Source organism: Anolis sagrei, chromosome 3 (assembly GCF_037176765.1).
Source record: "Anolis sagrei isolate rAnoSag1 chromosome 3, rAnoSag1.mat, whole genome shotgun sequence".
Classification (NCBI taxonomy): domain Eukaryota; kingdom Metazoa; phylum Chordata; class Lepidosauria; order Squamata; family Dactyloidae; genus Anolis; species Anolis sagrei.
In genome coordinates this window covers 9,343,298-9,360,787 of record NC_090023.1, presented here as the reverse complement: position 1 = coordinate 9,360,787, position 17,490 = coordinate 9,343,298, and the positions used below count along the sequence as shown (strand labels likewise).

Genomic DNA, 17,490 nt, shown 5'->3' with positions numbered 1-17,490 from the left:
CCATAGATGCAGGCGAAACGTCAGGAGAAATGCCTCTAGAACATGGCTCTATAGCCCGAAAAAACCCACAAGAACCTAACAGTAGAAATGTCCTGCAACCATCACCTGGGGCCCTTTACCTGTTTACAGTGAAATTCTCAAACCCAAAGATATCGAGGAGTCCGATGGATCTCCGGACACTTTTGTGTTCCTGGGAAGGAGGTCTGTAAATGGCAGCGTTGATCTTCTCCACGATCCACACAAAAAGCCTTCCGTAGATTCCCTGGAAACGTTTAAGGGTTGGAAAGACATTTCAGAGATCGGAATCAACCAAAAAGCTATTTCCTTTAGTTTGTTGCAGAAGTCCCAGTTTCTGTCTACAACATTCCTGCTCAGGTCTTTAAGACTCATCCACACTGCCATACAATCCAGTTCCTGATCCCAGATTATTTGTTTTGGATTATCTGGCAGATTTTTATCGTGTCAGAAGATACTGCAAGTTACTTCTGGTGTGAGAGAATTGGCTGTCTACAGAGACGCTGCCAAGGGGACACTTGGATGTGTTAGCTGGGAGGTTTCTCTCATAGAATCATAGAATCAAAGGATCAAAGAGTTGGAAGAGACTTCCTGGGCCATCCAGTCCAACCCCATTCTGCCAAGAAGCAGGAATATTGCATTCAAATCACCCCTGACAGATGGTCATCCAGTCCCTGTTTAAAAGCTTCCAAAGAAGGAGCCTCCACCACACTCCGGGGCAGAGAGTTCCACTGCTGAACGGCTCTCACAGTCAGGAAGTTCTTCCTCATGTTCAGATGGAATCTCCTCTCTTGTAGTTTGAAACCATTGTTCCATTGCGTCCTAGTCTCCAAGGAAGCAGAAAACAAGCTTGCTCCCTCCTCCCTGTGGCTTCCTCTCACATATTTATACATGTTCTCGCAAGCTAGAGCTGACTCACCCCATCTTGCAGATTCGAACCGGCAACCTTTAGGACAGCAACCCAACCTTCAAGTGAAGAGTTCAGCCGGCACAAGAGTTTAACCCATTGTGCCACTGCAGCTCCAATTTGGCAGTAAGGTAAAGGTAAACATAAAGGTTGTCCCTTGACATTAAGTCCAGTCATGTCCTACTCTGGGGGTTGGTGCTCATCTCCATTTCTAAGCCGAAGAGCCGGCATTGTCCGTAGACACCTCCAAGGTCATGTGGCCAGCATGATTGCATAGAGCAGCGTTACCTCCCCTCCAGAGTGGTACTTATTGAGCTACTTACATTTGTATTTTTTTGCACTTCTGGGGCTGACAGCTGGAGCTCACGCCACTCCCTGGCTTCGAACCTGCAACCTTTCCATCAACAAGCTCAGCAGCTCAGCGGTTTAACCCACTGCGCAATGTGGCGGTATAGACTCATATCAGTTCTCATATCAGTTGAGATATGATAGACTCATATCAGACTCAGTTGAGATATGATAGACTCATATCAGACTCATATCAGTTCAAAGCTGATAATCTGGGATCATATACTGGATTATATGGCATTCTAGATCCAGCCTCAGACTTAGGACAGTTTCCTTGCTTGCATCTATCTATTTGGAATGGGTTAACTTTGTTATACACTTGTAAATAGCTAATGTAGAATATTAGTGATATATTTTTTTTCAAAATAACGAGTGGACAGGATTGCTGTAAGTTTTTCGGGCTGTATGGCCATGTTCCAGAAGCATTCTCTCCTGACGTTTTGCCTGCATCCATGGCTGTGGGCATTTGGCCATTTTCTTCTTTTTTTAAATTGGTTTTTAATTAAAAAACAAAGAAACCTACCATCATACAAACAAACAAACACATATGCAAAGAAAGAAATTACATCAGACAAAAGGATGAGATCCTTCTCATATTTCTTGTTCTGTTTTGGCTGCAATCAGAAAGTCCACACATTCTCCAGAAGGTTCCAGGATCAAAGACTAGCCCTGTGAGGTGTTAAAGAAAGAAGAAGAACTAGCAAAACAGAAGAAAAAAGAAGACGATGCTCCAGGCTTTACCTTGACAAAGGCATCCCTCACATCCAGTGCCTGCTCCATGCTAAGCGGGGTGGAGACGGTCTCTCCCCTTGTGATAATAGTCCGGCTGGTGAGACAGTTCATCAGATCCTGAGGTTCCACCTGGATGCAAAGCAGACAAGAAAAAAAAAAAGGAAAAGCAACATATATATGTTGGAAACAGAAATAAATAAATACAGGTTGAGTGAAACTGAAGCTTTATTGCCTATCCTTGTTTCCACAATGAGCCATGCAGTCATGCCAGCCACATGACCTAGGAGGTGTCTATGGACAATGCCGGCTTTTCAACTTAGAAATGGAGATGAGCACCAACCCCCAGAGTCTGACACAACTGGACTTAATGTCAGGGGGAAACTTTTATCTTTACTATTGAATTGCTGTTGCATTTTTTAACTTGTTTTATTAAGTTATGTATTTATTTCTTGGCAATGAATACCTGCCTTTTAAGGTGTTATCCACTCTGAGTCCCCTATAGGGAGGTGAGGCAGGATACCAATAAAGATGATTATGATGATGATGATTAGATACACAAGAAGATTTGTACACAGCTAACAAGATCACCATGCTGGTTTTTGTATTTGATTACACATTGGACGCTTCCCAAGTGTCTAGGACTGTGTGATGTATCATCGAATAATGTGTGCAGATCCCAGTAGGGTGGCCTTTTGCAGCTGACAGATGGTAATTTTGTCAGTGCCGATTGTTTTTAAGTACTGTCCAAGGTCTTTAGGCACTGCACCCAGTGTGCTGATCACCACTAGGACCACCTTGACTGGTTTGTGCCAGAGTCTTTGCAGTTCTGTCTTTAAATCCTTGTATCGTGTAAGCTTTTCCAGTTGCTTCTTGTCAATTCTGCTGTCGCCTGGGATTGCAACATCGACGATCCATACTTTGTATTGTCGAGGGCTTTCATGGCTGGAATCTTTGGGTTGTTGTAGGTTTTTCGGGCTATATGGGCATCTTCTAGAAGCACTCCCTCCTGAAATTTCACCTGAGGATGCTTGCCATAGATGCAGGTGAAATGTCAGGAAAGAATGCTTCTAGAACATGGCCATATAGCCCGAAAAACCTACAACATCCCAGCGATCTATACTTTGTTTTTTAACATGATTGTGAGGTCAGGACTCTTGTACTCCAAAACTCTGAATTCAGAAGTCCCAGAGTAGCTTGACATGTTCATTTTTTGTAACTTTTTCTGGCTTGTGATCCCACCAGATGGTATTTGTGGCACAGGAAGCAATGAATCATCTAAGCAACGATGTTATGCCTTTGCTTGTAATCTGTCTGCGCGATCTTCTTGCAGCAGCTGAGAATGTGATCCATCGTTTCATCTGTTTCCTTGCAGAATCTACACTTAGGATCTGTCATCAACTTTTCAATTCTGGCTTTGATGGCATTTGCTCTAATGGCTTGTTCTTGGGTTGCCAGAATCAGGGGTCTTCCATTTCCTTTTTCAACATTCCATTTGTGAACCACGTCCATGTTTTTCCTTGTCAGTTTTGCTGACAGAAACTGTCCATGGAGAGCCTTCTTTTGCCAGTTTTCTCTTCTGCTCTGCATTGTATTTTTATGGTAGTCACTCTTTTGTCTTTTTGCACTATAAGCAGTTTTCTACTATTGACTTCCCTCAAGGTTGGTTCTTGACTGCCTTTCAAAAAATCTGCCAGTGCATGTTTCTTCTTATTCTATCCTCTTCTTCCTCCTCATCCTCTCCTTCTTCTTTTTTGCCTTACCTGTTTCGACTTACATACAAATCCAACTTAAGAACATACCCCTTATGAACCATCTGGGGAGGCCCTGCTCTCGACTCCGCCTGCGTCATAAATGCGTTTGACGGGGATGAGAGACAGGGCCTTCTCAGTGGTGGCCCCTCGGCTATGTAACACCCTTCCTAGGAACATTAGATTGGCCCCTCCCTTTTAACATTCAGAAAAAAGTCAAAACTTGGCTGTTTGAGCAAGCGTTTGAAAAGGCAATGTAACAGACATAGGATTATGGAACAAGTGGATTATGAGATCGGATTACGTTTTTATCTAGATGAAAATGATTTGTTTACTAACTTATTATGGTCTTATATGATATGTCAATGTTTTAAAATGTTTAAAATGTTTTTATGATGTTGTCAGGCATTGTATTTTTGCCTTGTGAACTGCCTCGAGTCGTCTGCGGCCTGAGAGAGGCGATATATAAATATAGCAAATAAATAGTAAATAAATAAATCTACATAGCCTATCTTGTTCATAACTTGGGGACTGTATAGGCATAGCTTGAAAGTAATAGTATTGATTATACTTTTAATCATTTTCTGCAAGACCATTGAAAGCAAAGGTGTCATTCTGTCAGTCACCCAGATGGACAATTTTGGAGTATTTCAAATATTTGATACTGGATAAGGGAGGCTCAACCTATGTAAACAAAGGTCTAATTCTGTGCAGCTGTCGCTCTCACTTATAACAGGTGGTCAGTCGCTGTGGCAATGCACTAAAATCGGAACAAGAATCAGATCTAATCATGATTAAGGAAATTAAAATATCTGTACTAAATGTACGCATGAGTCTGAAGCTCCTCAGAAGAAGGTTAACATCACTGGTCCACAAAAAGGCCATGCAAAGGTTGTGAAAGAAGACAAGGGATAGAGAAAGCCACCTAACCTCCAGCAATGAAGCAGCTGTAATCAGCGAAGCAGAGTGAACAACTTCACAGGCATCCAGGTTGTCATAGGACCGGGCTGTAAAAAGAACAGAAATCACTGGCATAGGAATGAAAGCAAGATACAAATACTCTCCATAAATAATATCTCCACTTCAGGCAAGGACTTGTCATATATAGAAGAGCATTCCATCAAGAGATTTTCCTAGCTGCGGGGGGAAACAGGAATTATTTATAAACAAACCACATTTTCCTACCTGCAGCACGAAATGGGAATAATTTAGTAAACAAACCACACATATATATTGCTAGGTGTTCCTTATTTGTCCATGCAGTGAATAGCACAACTTTGAAAAGTTTCTTTTGGATTATAGGTTTCAGAATCTGGAACTGTGAGATTCCAAACAAGACACATTTGCAAGCTCAGGAGTAAAGTTTCAGGAGCAAGTGCGATGGGGATTGACATTTCCAACAAAGGATAGTTACATAATGCCATTTTGTGATATTTAGCTGACTTACAAGTGTCCTAATGTGGCACCCTCCCAAGATGTTGGATCAGATATTCCATCATCCCTAACCAGCATGGCTTGAGGATGATAGGATTTGTAGTGTACCACAGTGGGAGAACATGTAACATATGTGTCATTCAAAAACCTAGCAGACAGAAGCTTGCTTTACGGTCCCATCTACACTGCCATATAACGTAGTTTGAAATTGTTCAAATAATATAGTTTGATAAACTGCATTATATGTGTCTGTACTGACCATATAATGCAGTTTCAAAGTGTATTGTATGGCTGTTTAGATGGGGCCTGTGACTTCTTGCAGTCTTTAAAGTACTCTCAACTCTCTTTGGGAGTATCTGCACTGTAGAAGAAATACAGGTTTGACACTACTTTAACTGCCATGGCTCAGTACTATAAAATCTTTGGATTTGTAGTTTGGTGAGGCACTAGCACTCCTTGGAAGACACTGCAAAATTACAACTCTCAGGATTACATAGCATTGAGCCATGTCAGTCAAAGGGGTGTTAAACTGCATTGGTTATATAGTGTAGATGCACTCTGAGTACGCCCTGCAATGACTCGTTTCCTTACTTCACATAGCAATAACTTACATTCAAGTAGGTGTGCAAACTGCATTCATTCAACAATGTAGACACACCCTTAGATAAACTACATTGATTCCAAGAATGTATTCTAGCAAGTGCATGGTTATGTCATTAGCTCTATTTATAAAAGAAGCCCATAAACATGGTTTGTCCTATTGCAACTTTAACAACAACAGGAGCAAATTCTGTTTGTATTATCTTAGAATCATAGACTCCTAGAGTTGGAAGAGACCTGGTGGGCCATCCAGTCCAATCACATTCTGCCAAGAAGCAGGAAAATTGCATTCAAAGCACCCCCGACAGATGGCCATCCAGCCTCTGCTTAAAAGCCTCCAAAGAAGGAACCTCCACCACACTTTGGGGCAGAGAGTTCCACTGCTGAACAGCTCTCATTTAGGAAGTTTATCTTCATGTTCAGGTGAAATCTCCTTTCCTGTAGATTGAAGCCATTGTTCCATTGTGTCCTAGTCTCCAGGGCAGCAGAAAACAAGCTTGCTCCCTCCTCCCTAGGACTTCCCCACACATATTTATCCATGGCACTCATTATGTCTCCTCTCAGCCTTCTCTTTGACAGGCTAAACATGCCCAGATCTTTAAGCCGCTCCTCAAAGGGCTTATTCTCCAGACCATTGGTCAATAGAATTGCCCTCCTCTGAACACATTCCAGCTTGTCAACATCTCACTTGAATTGTGGTGCCTAGAATTGGACACAATATTCCAGGTGTGGTCTAACCAAAGCAGAATAGAGGGGTAGCATGACTTCCCTAGATCTAGACACTATGCTCCTATTGATGCAGGCCAAAATCCCATTGGCTTTTTTTGCCGTCACATCACATTGTTGGCTCATGTTTAACTTGTTGTCCACGAGGACTCCAAGATCTTTTTCACACATACTGCTCCCAACAAGTTTGGCTCCCCACTGGCCAGAAAGGTGTGATTCCCGGTTTCTTCCCCACCGTCACCATCCAACAGAGAAGCAGGCCTCTGTCTTTGGGGTACTACCTTCATACCGCAAGTTCCCCATATGCAGAATGGCGGCCAGGAGCTTGGAGATCTCCCAGTTCTCCGTGTCGGTGAACATGAGGACTTTCATCGCTGCTCTGATGTTTGAGTACTCTTTGCTGTCGTCTCTGCCATCACAAGTAATACAGTTACCCTAGTGGGAAAACACAGCGCACAAATTGTTACCAGAGGTTTGAAAATATATTATCGAAGGCTTTCATGGCTGGAATCACTGGGTTGCTGGAGTTTTTTTGGGTTGTATGACCATGTTCCAGCAGCATTCTCTACGAACATTTCACCTGCATCTGTGGCTGGCATCCTCAAAGGTTTTGTTGACAGTGAGGCAATGGACTAGTGAGACTAGCAACAGGATTGAGGTCTATCTGCTCTATATAAATAAAAATGTAATGTTCGTTTGTGGGATTAACAGAACTCAAAAACCACTGGACGAATTGACACCAAATTAGGTCACAAGACACCTAACAACCCAATGTATGTCCTTCACTAAAAAAAATGATTTTGTCATTTGGGAATTGTAGTTGCTGGGATTTATAGTTCACCTACAATCAAAGAGCATTCTGAACCCCACCAACGATGGAATTGAACCAAACTTGACACACAGAACTCCCATGACCAACAGAAAATACTGGAAGGATTTGGTAGGCAGTGTCCTTTGGTTTTGGAGTTATAGTTCACCTACATCCAGAGATCACTGCGGATTCAAACAATGATGGATCTGGACCAAACTCTACACAAATACTCAATATGTCCAAATGTGAACACTGGTGGAGTTTGGGGAAAATAGAATCTTGACATTCGGGAGTTGTTGTTGCTGGGATTTATAGTTCACCTACAATCACAGAGCATTCTGAACCCCACCAATGATAGAATTGAGCCAAACCTCCCACACAGAACCCCCATGACCACCAGACTGGGCCACAGCAACGTGTGGCAGGGGATGGCTAGTCTATATAAATAAAAATATAATGTTCGTTTGTGGGATTAACATAACTCAAAAACCACTGGGCGAATTGATACCAAATTTGGACACAAGACACCTATCATGCCAACAACTGACCATTACTCACAAAAAATTGAAAAACACAGCAGAAGAGACTTTAAAAGTAAAAAAACAAAAAATACATAACAATGCATGTGCAAATAACATATATACACAAACACACACATATACACAAATATATACACATTTATATGGATATATACACACCCAAATACATATACCTGGAAAGGGGGAGGGAAGGAAAGAAGGAAGGAAGGAAGGAAGGAAGGAAGGAGAGAAGGAAGGAAAGAAAGAAAGGTAGAGAAGGAAGGAAGGAAGGAAGGAAGGAAGGAAGGAAGGAAGGAAGGAAGAAGAGAAGGAAATAAAAAAGTGAAAGAAGGAAGGCAAGAGAGGGAAGGAAGGAGAGAAGGAACGAAAGAGAGAAAGAGGGAGGGAAGGAAGGAGAGAAAGAAAGAAAGAAAGAAAGAAAGGAGGAGAGAAAGAGCGAGGCAAGGTTGGTCACAGCAACACATGGTGGGTACAGCTAGTCTATACAAATAAAAATGTAATGTTAGTTTGTGGGATTAACGTAACTCAAAAACCACTGGACAAATTGACACCAAATTTGGACACAATACACCTATCAGGCCAATGAATGACTATCTCTCATAAAAACACTGAAAAACACAGCAGAAGAGACTTAAAAAGCCAAAAAAAACCCCTAAAACCAAACATTACAATGCATGTGTAAAACCACATATATACACAAACACACATATATACACAAATATATACACACATATGTGCAAAACCACATATATACATATACACAAATATACACATACACACAAATCATACACACACAAAACACATATACACAGGCTGGGCCACAGCAATGAATGGCTGTGGATGGCTAGTAGGTTTAATGAAAATGACTAAAAATATTTTAATTAATAAAGGAAAAATGAAATCCTGAACTCTTTAATTCAAAGAGAGGACAAACAGACCTCCTTTGTACCATACGACAATACTGAACAAATCCGAATGAGAAAATCCCATGATAATGATAAGCTCACTTTAAGGTAGCTATGGATTAGAAACGACTTGAAGGCACACAACAACAAGAAGGCATGATCTAACTATCATCTCCTGGCATTCACCATTGAGAGGTAGATATAGTCGGCTGCTTTCCTAAGTCCCAACATCTTCTTCTGCTCCAGCGTCATTCCTTTCAACATGCAGTAAAACACGTGGTAGTTCCTCTCGTCTTGAGCCTGGAAAGAAGACAGACATGAGCATTGCTTTCTAGGAGAGATCTATTTCTATCTCCTTCATATCAACATAAGTTAGAACAATGTACTTGGCAACCATGAGGCCTGAGTATCGGCCAGCTCTCTGGGTGATGGGGATGTGCAAATACCATACGTTGCATCCAGCAAGCTAGAAACTGATAACATTATGTAACGTGATTTTTGGACCTGGGAAGGACATTCTGCGGCACACTTTGCTATAGTTTCCAATGAATATTTGATAGAGCAGGGGTCCTCAAACTTTTTAAACCGGGGGCCAGTTCACTGTCCCTCAGACCATTGGAGGGCTGGACTATAGTTTGTTTAAAAAAATCAATTAAAAATTTCCTCTGCACATTGCACATATCTTATTTTGCTGTGTGGAAGGGCGCTTAGAGGGGGTTCTTTCTAGCCCTCTTTAGGCAGTAATTCCAGGAGCAGAGAATGGGAAATCTTCCTATTTCTAGTCTGAACAAAATCTGGCTACCAGTATTTTAAAAAACTCTAAAATTATAACTGTAAATAAAGAACAACACTGAAACACAGCGGAACTCCAGACAAGAAACAATCAGGGCCACCTAATCACCTCTCAACAAAGGATTCTCCCTAAAAACTGTCAGGCCATGAAATGGTAATCAAGGTGGCCAATTGAAACATTCATACCTACCTCCAACAGACAAGAGTTCTTTCTCCCACCCAATTTTCCTGGTTAAAGGTTTTCCTCTGACATGAAGTCCAGTCGTGTCTGACTCTGGGGTGTGGTGCTCATCTGCATTTCTAAGTTGAAGAGCCGGCGTTGTCCGTAGACACCTCCAATGTCATGTGGCCGGCATGACTGCATGGAGCGCCGGGGCAGCCTCCCTTGGCTGGCTCACGCTGCCCATCGGGCCTGACAGATAGCCTGAGCCTGTCAAGGGAGGAGCAGCACCACGCGGCCTACTTTCGCATAAAGCACCTCACAAGGTGCTTTACGCGAGAGTAGGCCACGTGGAGCAGCTGCCCTTGGCTGGCTCACGCTGCCCATCGGACCTGACGGATAGCGTGAGCCAGCCAAGGGAGGAGCACTGTGGGGGGGGGGGGTGCTCCTCCTCCGCAGGCCAGATAAGTGTCCTTGGCGGGCCGGAAGTGGCCCACGGGCCGTAGTTTGAGGACCCCTGTCTCAACTAAAATCATAGAATCATAGAATCCTAGTTGGAAGAGACCTTGTGGGCTATCCAGTCCAACCCCATCTTGCCAAGAAGCAGGAAAATTGCATTCCAAGCACCCCCGACAGATGGCCATTCAGCCTCTGCTTAAAAGCCTCCAAAGAAGGAGCCGCCACCACATTCTGGGGCAGAGAGTTTCATTGCTGAACAGCTCTCACAGTAAGGAAGTTCTTCCTAATCTTCAGGTGGAATCTTGTTTGCTGTAGTTTGAAGCCATTGTTCCATTGCATCCTAGTCTCCAGGGCAGCAGAAAACAAGTTTGCTCCCTCCTCCCTGTGACTTCCCCTCTGCAAGGACATTGCCCAGGGGACGCCCGGATGATTTGATGTTTTTATCATCCTTGTGGGAGGCTTCTCTCATGTCCCCGCATGAGGAGCTGGAGCTGATAGAGGGAGCTCATCCACCTCTCCCCGGATTTGAACCTGTGACCTGTCTGTCTTCAGTCCTGCCAGCACAGGGGTTTAGCCCACTTCGCCACCGGGGTCTGCACATTAGTAATATTACAGGTAATATAAATATATAATTATAATATCATATTATGATTAGCATTATATTACATTACATTACAATATTATAAATACTGTAATAATTACAAGAATATAACTACAAAGACATGGAATTGTAGAGGTGAAGGGTGCAGAAAATCGCTCTAGAGAACTCTCATCTGCTCCCTGAACTGTGAATGAAAGTGATATCAAAATGCTGTAACTCTATAGTGTGGATGCATCATATCTCTCTTTTCCACTTGGGTTCTGAGCGCAGAACATCTTGGTCATATCAGTGGAATGGATCCTATGTGTATTGTGATTAGTCATGAGCTTACATTATGATAGACATGTGTAAACAATGTCACATTGAGGAAGGGGCCAACCTTCTTTTCTGTTTGGATTAATAGATCCAAATTGCAGAAAAAGAAATCCCACCAAATATTAGAAGAACTTCCTGTTCAAAAGTGGAATATTGATTGTTTCTCAGAGTGTGGTGAACCCTCCATCATTGGAGGTTTTGAAATAGTGGTTGGATGGCCATCTGTTAGGAGTGCTTTGATTGTGTATCCTGCATGGTAGAATGGGGTTGGACTGAATGGCCCTTGTGGTCTCTTCTAACTCTATGATTCAATGAGTCTATGGACTTTATACATTTGGCAACCTGAACATCCTCACCTGTCGGCAAACACGGGATTTCTCCAGAAGGTACTGCTCGATCTTGGCTCCCTCGATGGCACCCCGTTTGTTGAAATGGATGTCAATGTATTTCCCAAACCGGCTGGAGTTGTCATTGCGAATCGTTTTTGCGTTCCCAAAAGCTGCCGGTCCACAAAATAAGACAGTGTTAACCAATCCATCCCTCAAATGTTTTTCAGAAACGGTTTTAAGTGAAGGAATCTGAGTTGGTAGGTTCTTGTGGGTTTTTTCGGGCTATAGGGCCATGTTCTAGAGGCATTTCTCCTCTAGAACATAGCTCTATGGCCCAAAAAACCCCCACAAGAACCTAGTGATTCCAGCCATGAAAGCCTTCGACAAAACATTAATCTGAGTTGGCTTTACCATTAGATGTATTTGAACTGTGTAAAAGCCAGGGAACCATTATCCCCTACCAGAGCCCCCAAAAGCAAGCCCCAACACTTTTTGCCACTTTTGGTTATCAAGAAAACCCTATGATATGTTTGCCTATATCAGTGGTTACCGTCCTGTGTATCACAGTGGTCCACAAGAATGAAGATATGGTCCAGGGCCTCACCATTACTACACTGTTGTCTCAAAACCACACAGCAACTGGTCTCATGAAACCCTCTTATAGTGCCGAGGCAATGGGATGTCAGAAGAGGAAACTACCCACAAAAAGATTACTACTCCCACATCAGCTCTAGATTATTAAATACGGTTTTCTGTGGACAAGCAGATGGTGACTACTGGATGGCATATGTTCTGTATCACAAAACTAGAGCTGATGTGGTCTATCCAATGCAATTTTCTGAATCAGCGCCCCAAATAACCAAACTGAATTTTAAGATGACCAAAAACCAATTCGTAAGTCTTTTGGTACTAATGTTGGAGAGTGGTCACTTGAAAAGTGGTCCCTGGTCAAGTGATCCCTGGTCAAAGTTGTCCCTGTTCAACTGGTCCCTGGTGAAGTGATTCTTGGTCAAGTGGTCCCTGATCAAGTGGTCCATGGTCAAGTGGTCCCTGGTCAAAGTGGTCCCTGTTCAAGTGATCCCTGGTCTAATGGTCCCTGGTCAAATGGTCCCTGGTCAAAGTGGTCCCTGGTCAAAGTGGTCCCTGGTCAAGTGGTCCCTGATCAAAGTGGTCCCTGGTCAAAGTAGTCCCTGGTCAAAGTGGTCCCTGGTCAAAGTGGTCCCTGATCAAGTGGTCCCTGGTCAAAGTGGTCCATGGTCAAAGTGATCCATGGTCAAAGTGGTACCTGGTCAAAGTGGGACCTGATTAAGTGGTCCCTGATCAAGTGGTCCCTGGTCAAGTGGTTCCTGATCAAGTGGTCCCTGGTCAAAGTGGTCCATGGTCAAAGTGGTCCATGGTCAAAGTGGTACCTGGTCAAAGTGGTACCTGATCAAGTGGTCCCTGATCAAGTGGTCCCTGGTCAAGTGGTCCCTGGTCAAAGTGGTCCCTGATCAAGTGGTTCCTGGTCAAAGTGGTCCCTATTCAAAGTGGTCCCTGGTCAAGCGGTCCCTGGTCAATTGATTCTTGGTCAAAGTGGTCCCTGGCCAAGTGGTCCATGGTCAAGCGGTCCCTGTTAAAGTGATCCCTGGTGTAATGGTCCCTGGTCAAAGTGGTCCCTGATCAAGTGGTCCCTGGTCAAAGTAATCCTTGGCCAAATAAAGGTTGGGAACTACTGGACTATATAAAGGCACACAATGACGACAACAATAAGGAACCTTTAGGGAGTTTGACATAGGCTTCCAGGGCCACAAAAGTATAGTCCGGGGCCTGTAATTTGTTCTGTCCTGATTGAAACAAAGTTTGGATCTGTCAATAATGTTGTAGCAACAGATTCCTGTAATGTTGTCAGGACTGTTATAGCAACAGATTCCTGCAATGTCCAGAGATTGGAATATATAGCCTTTAAGTTCCCTTCCACCTCGCTATTCACCTTCGAGAATGGGATTGGCTTCCAACACTTGTTGCTCGATCCAAGAGTGCTGCCCACTGATTGCGGCCAGAAACTGTAGAATGAGCTTGGTGCTTTCGGTCTTCCCTGCTCCTGACTCACCGCTGTGACAACAGAAAGAAACAGAAGTGGGTAAATTCTCACCAAGAAGAAGGACAAGAATGTTTCACCCAACTGTTTCAACAAACCAATGTTTCTCCACAACAATAATATTTACAACATAAGGATGGTTAAGAATTTAAGTTCACAGATCCACTTTAGTTGGAACTAATAAGAAGATTTTGCTATCATGTTTCTAAGAATTGTATCACATGAAGCTGAAAAAAGCACAACTAAAAGTCCTCCTGGATGGAACTTACTGCAAAAGAGCTGTTCAACAATGGAACTCTCTACCTCAGAGTGTGGTGAAAGCTCCTTCCTTGAAGGCTTTTAAACAGAGACTGGATGGCCATCTGTTGGGGGTGCTTTGATTGTCCATTTCCCGTGTGGCAAAGAGGGTTGGACTGGATGGCCCTTTGTGGTCCCTTCCAATTCTGTGATTTTATTGTTCTAACCCTACAAACCAGGTGCGAAATTCATTTACTCACCTTATAATGCAACACTGATCTCTGTTGTTTCTTTGCATGTTGAAGTAGCAATTGTCTGCAATGGCAAAGATGTGGGGTGGCATCTCCCCGATCTTTTTGTTGGTGTAGAGGCGTATCTGTTCTGGTGAGTAGATTGGGAGGAGCTGATAAGGGTTCACGGCCACTAATATCGAGCCTGTGTATGTCTAGAGAGAAAGAGAGAGAAAAATAAGCATGCACTAATATACACAAGAACAGAATCACAGAGGATCTCCCCAACTTCAAGAAACAGCTGAAGACATACCTTTGTTCATTGGCTTATGAGGAGGAGGAATAGATGATAATACTACCATTATACCTCTGATTAATAGTTGCCATCTATATCCGTGTCCTGTTTTCTCCACCAACTCAATAACCCTCTTGAGCAATGATCAATCTTATTTGCCCCCAAGGAACTGGGAAATTGACACTTCTGTTTGATGTTTGATATCTGATTTTTTGTTTCATGTCTGATATAATAGGTTGTGTTTTTAATTTCATTTTAGTTGTTAAGTTATAATTTGCTTTTATATGTTGGTTTGTCAATTTTTGTTATTATGGGTGTATTATTATTATGTTTAGGCATTGAATGTTTGCCTTTTTGGTTTGGAAACTGCCCCGAGGCCCTCCAGGGAGATAGTGCAGAATATAAAATTTATTATTATTATTATTATTATTATTATTATTATTATTATTATTTTACTGACACAAAAGCACAGTATGTCACAGCAAATGAGATATATACATGATGAATTTCGTATCAAAAAATCACAAGTCGAACACTTCCCAAGCATCTAGGACTGTATGATGTATTTTCGAATGATGCGAGCAGATCCAAGTAAGGTGGCCTTTCGCAATAATAATAATAATAATAATAATAATAATAATCACAACAAGATGAGTCCACAGCAGACACTCTGCTGGCTGTTGTATTGGATCACGCATTGGACATTTCCCAAGGGTCTAGGACTGTGTGATGTATCGGCGAATAATGTGTGCAGATCCCAGTAGGGTGGCCTTTTGCAGCTAGCAGATGGTAATTTTGTCAGCACCGATTGTGTTTAAGTGCAGGCCAAGGTCTTTGGGCACTGCACCCAGTGTGCCAATCAGCACTGGGACCACCTTGATTGGCTTGTGCCAGAGTCTTTGCATTATTATTATTATTATTATTATTATTATTATTATTATTATACACTCGCTGGAACACCTCAGCAAGCCAAAGTCCAAAAGTGGCAGGCTCAAACCCAGCACCTCTATCCCTGGGTGATACCATATGAGAGACTCCCCCTTGGGCACATAGAAGACTGGGCGACTTGGAAGGCGCTGAACAGACTGCGCTCTGGCACCACAAGATGCAGAGCCAACCTTCAGAAATGGGGCTACAAAGTGGAATCCACGACATGCGAGTGCGGAGAAGAGCAAACCTGCTGCAATGCAACCTGAGCCCTGCTACATGCACAATGGAGGACCTTCTTGCAGCAACACCAGAGGCACTCCAAGTGTGGCCAGATACTGGTCAAAGGACATTTAATCAACTACCATGTTTGCAAAATTTGTGCTTTTTTATCTGTTTGTATGTTTTGTTCTGTTAGAAATGTAATACAATGGTATATGGTTGCTGATGACACGATAAATAAATAAATAAATTATTATAAATACTTTCGCATTGAAAATGCTGGTTTCCTACTCAAAAAGTCATGTGTAATTTTTCACAGAACAAACCCCAAAGGATGAAATTTCTCGCCAGTCCTGGATCAAATTAGAACTGGATTATCATGATATTCCAACAGTTTTTTTGGCATATTTTTCAAAGATCCATCCTTAAATGCCAGTTAGTGTTTCATGTTTCATGGACCCGAAAGCTCCGTATTGTTCAGAATGCGGCAGCCAGGTTACTCACAAGAACGCCCATGAAATGCCATATAACACCAGTGCTGCAACATTTATATTGGCTTCCAACTGAGTACCGTGGCCTGTATAAGATGCTAGTTCTGACCTTTAAAACTCTTTACGGCCAGGGTCCATCGTACCTTAGGGACCGCCTCTCCTTCTCCCATCATCGGAGGTCGCAACGACCAGCCCAACGTGACTTACTCCATATACCGGGTTTTAGAGAAGTGCACTTGGAAAGGACCAGATGCAGGGCTTTTTCTATTTCTGCTCCTGCCTTATGAAATTCCTTGCCACCCTACATGAGAGCCATGCGTGACTTAGGACCTTTTACTCTTGCACTTAAGACCTGGCTTTTTACTAGAGCATTTGATCTCTGTTAATTTTTAATTTTTGTATGTATGCATTTTATCTTTTATAATTTAGCTGTAAATCGCCTAGAGCATTCTCGTATGGAGGGCGATTAATAAGTTATGAAATGATGATGATGATGATGATGGTCACCACATTCCAAGACTGAAAGAAGTCATTTTTTGAAGAATATACTTACTGATTTTCAGAGTATAAAAATACCACTTTTTGGACCATTGTTCTCATAATTCCCAGGCATCTTGACTGGACAATTCCAAAGAAATTCTTATCTAAAAAGTAACTTTATCAGAAACTAGATATTCTGTGCACCCACAAAGTAGAACTTGGTTTGGAGAACAAGCAAGACACAAAACAGAATCCTGAACTTTTATGCATGCAACATTGAACTGTGCACATATATATTAAGCCTTTCAATGACCCGGTGACACTTATTAAAATGGGAACAAAACCTTAGCAATATCTTCATGTTGTAGTTTAGGCTGTTTGCTATCTCTCAGGCCTGTGCTTTTGGCAAAGTTGTGCAGCAAAAAAATTGAAAATGAAGCTCAAACAAATGAGTTCATGCAGACAAAGCAGCCCAGTGAAAAATGCCCGGTGTCCATCAATGGCGAAGCAGATGACAATGTGAATAATAATGCATGTTTGTGAAGATGAGATCATTTAGAAGTTTGGTAGGTAATACTTACCCTCCCGCCACAGTTAGTCTAAAATTTTGAACAGGAGGCAGAAGAAGGGGGAAAAGGTTATTGACAGATCCCAATCCTGTTCTCCGAGACAAAGGCACATGAAGGTTTCTTAGGAGAGAGATGGCCACACACCATACTTCTCATACTCAACAGATAGCTTCCCAAAACAAACACCAAATAGATGAACCCATGGAAAACAGTAAAAGGACAGGTTACACAGGACAACCAGGAGATACATTTATAATTTGCTAAATAAATGTAACCTCACTACCTCTGAGGATGCTTGCCATAGATGCAGGCGAAACGTCAGGAGAAATGCCTCTAGAACATGGCCCTATAGCCCGAAAAAAACCCACAAGAACCAAATGTAACCACAACCCCACATCCAGAAAGCCTGCTAAACCTTTATGTTGCTCATCCTGATTTAGAGTACAAACAACCCTTCACAACCCTTCACATTTTCTAGGGTTAGGGACACATGAGGGACGACTATAATTACAGTGCTCTATGTTGGAGCGTGTAAGAAATC

The 17,490-nt window shown here is 42.5% G+C and overlaps 1 protein-coding gene across 3 annotated transcripts in view; it reads right to left on the bottom strand.

The window, feature by feature from the left end:
• MYO7A (myosin VIIA) overlaps window positions 1-17,490 on the bottom strand; it is a 199,889-nt gene that overhangs the window by 108,232 nt on the left and 74,167 nt on the right. For all 3 annotated transcript variants that reach the window (XM_067466470.1, XM_067466469.1, XM_067466471.1), the window contains 8 exons: window positions 13,996-14,180; window positions 13,391-13,512; window positions 11,449-11,591; window positions 8,952-9,065; window positions 6,792-6,945; window positions 4,681-4,757; window positions 2,012-2,131; window positions 120-262 (listed from right to left, as the gene is read on the bottom strand). In XM_067466470.1, coding sequence (XP_067322571.1) covers window positions 120-262; window positions 2,012-2,131; window positions 4,681-4,757; window positions 6,792-6,945; window positions 8,952-9,065; window positions 11,449-11,591; window positions 13,391-13,512; window positions 13,996-14,180 — 1,058 coding nt within the window. The remainder of the gene's footprint in view (window positions 1-119; window positions 263-2,011; window positions 2,132-4,680; window positions 4,758-6,791; window positions 6,946-8,951; window positions 9,066-11,448; window positions 11,592-13,390; window positions 13,513-13,995; window positions 14,181-17,490) is intronic.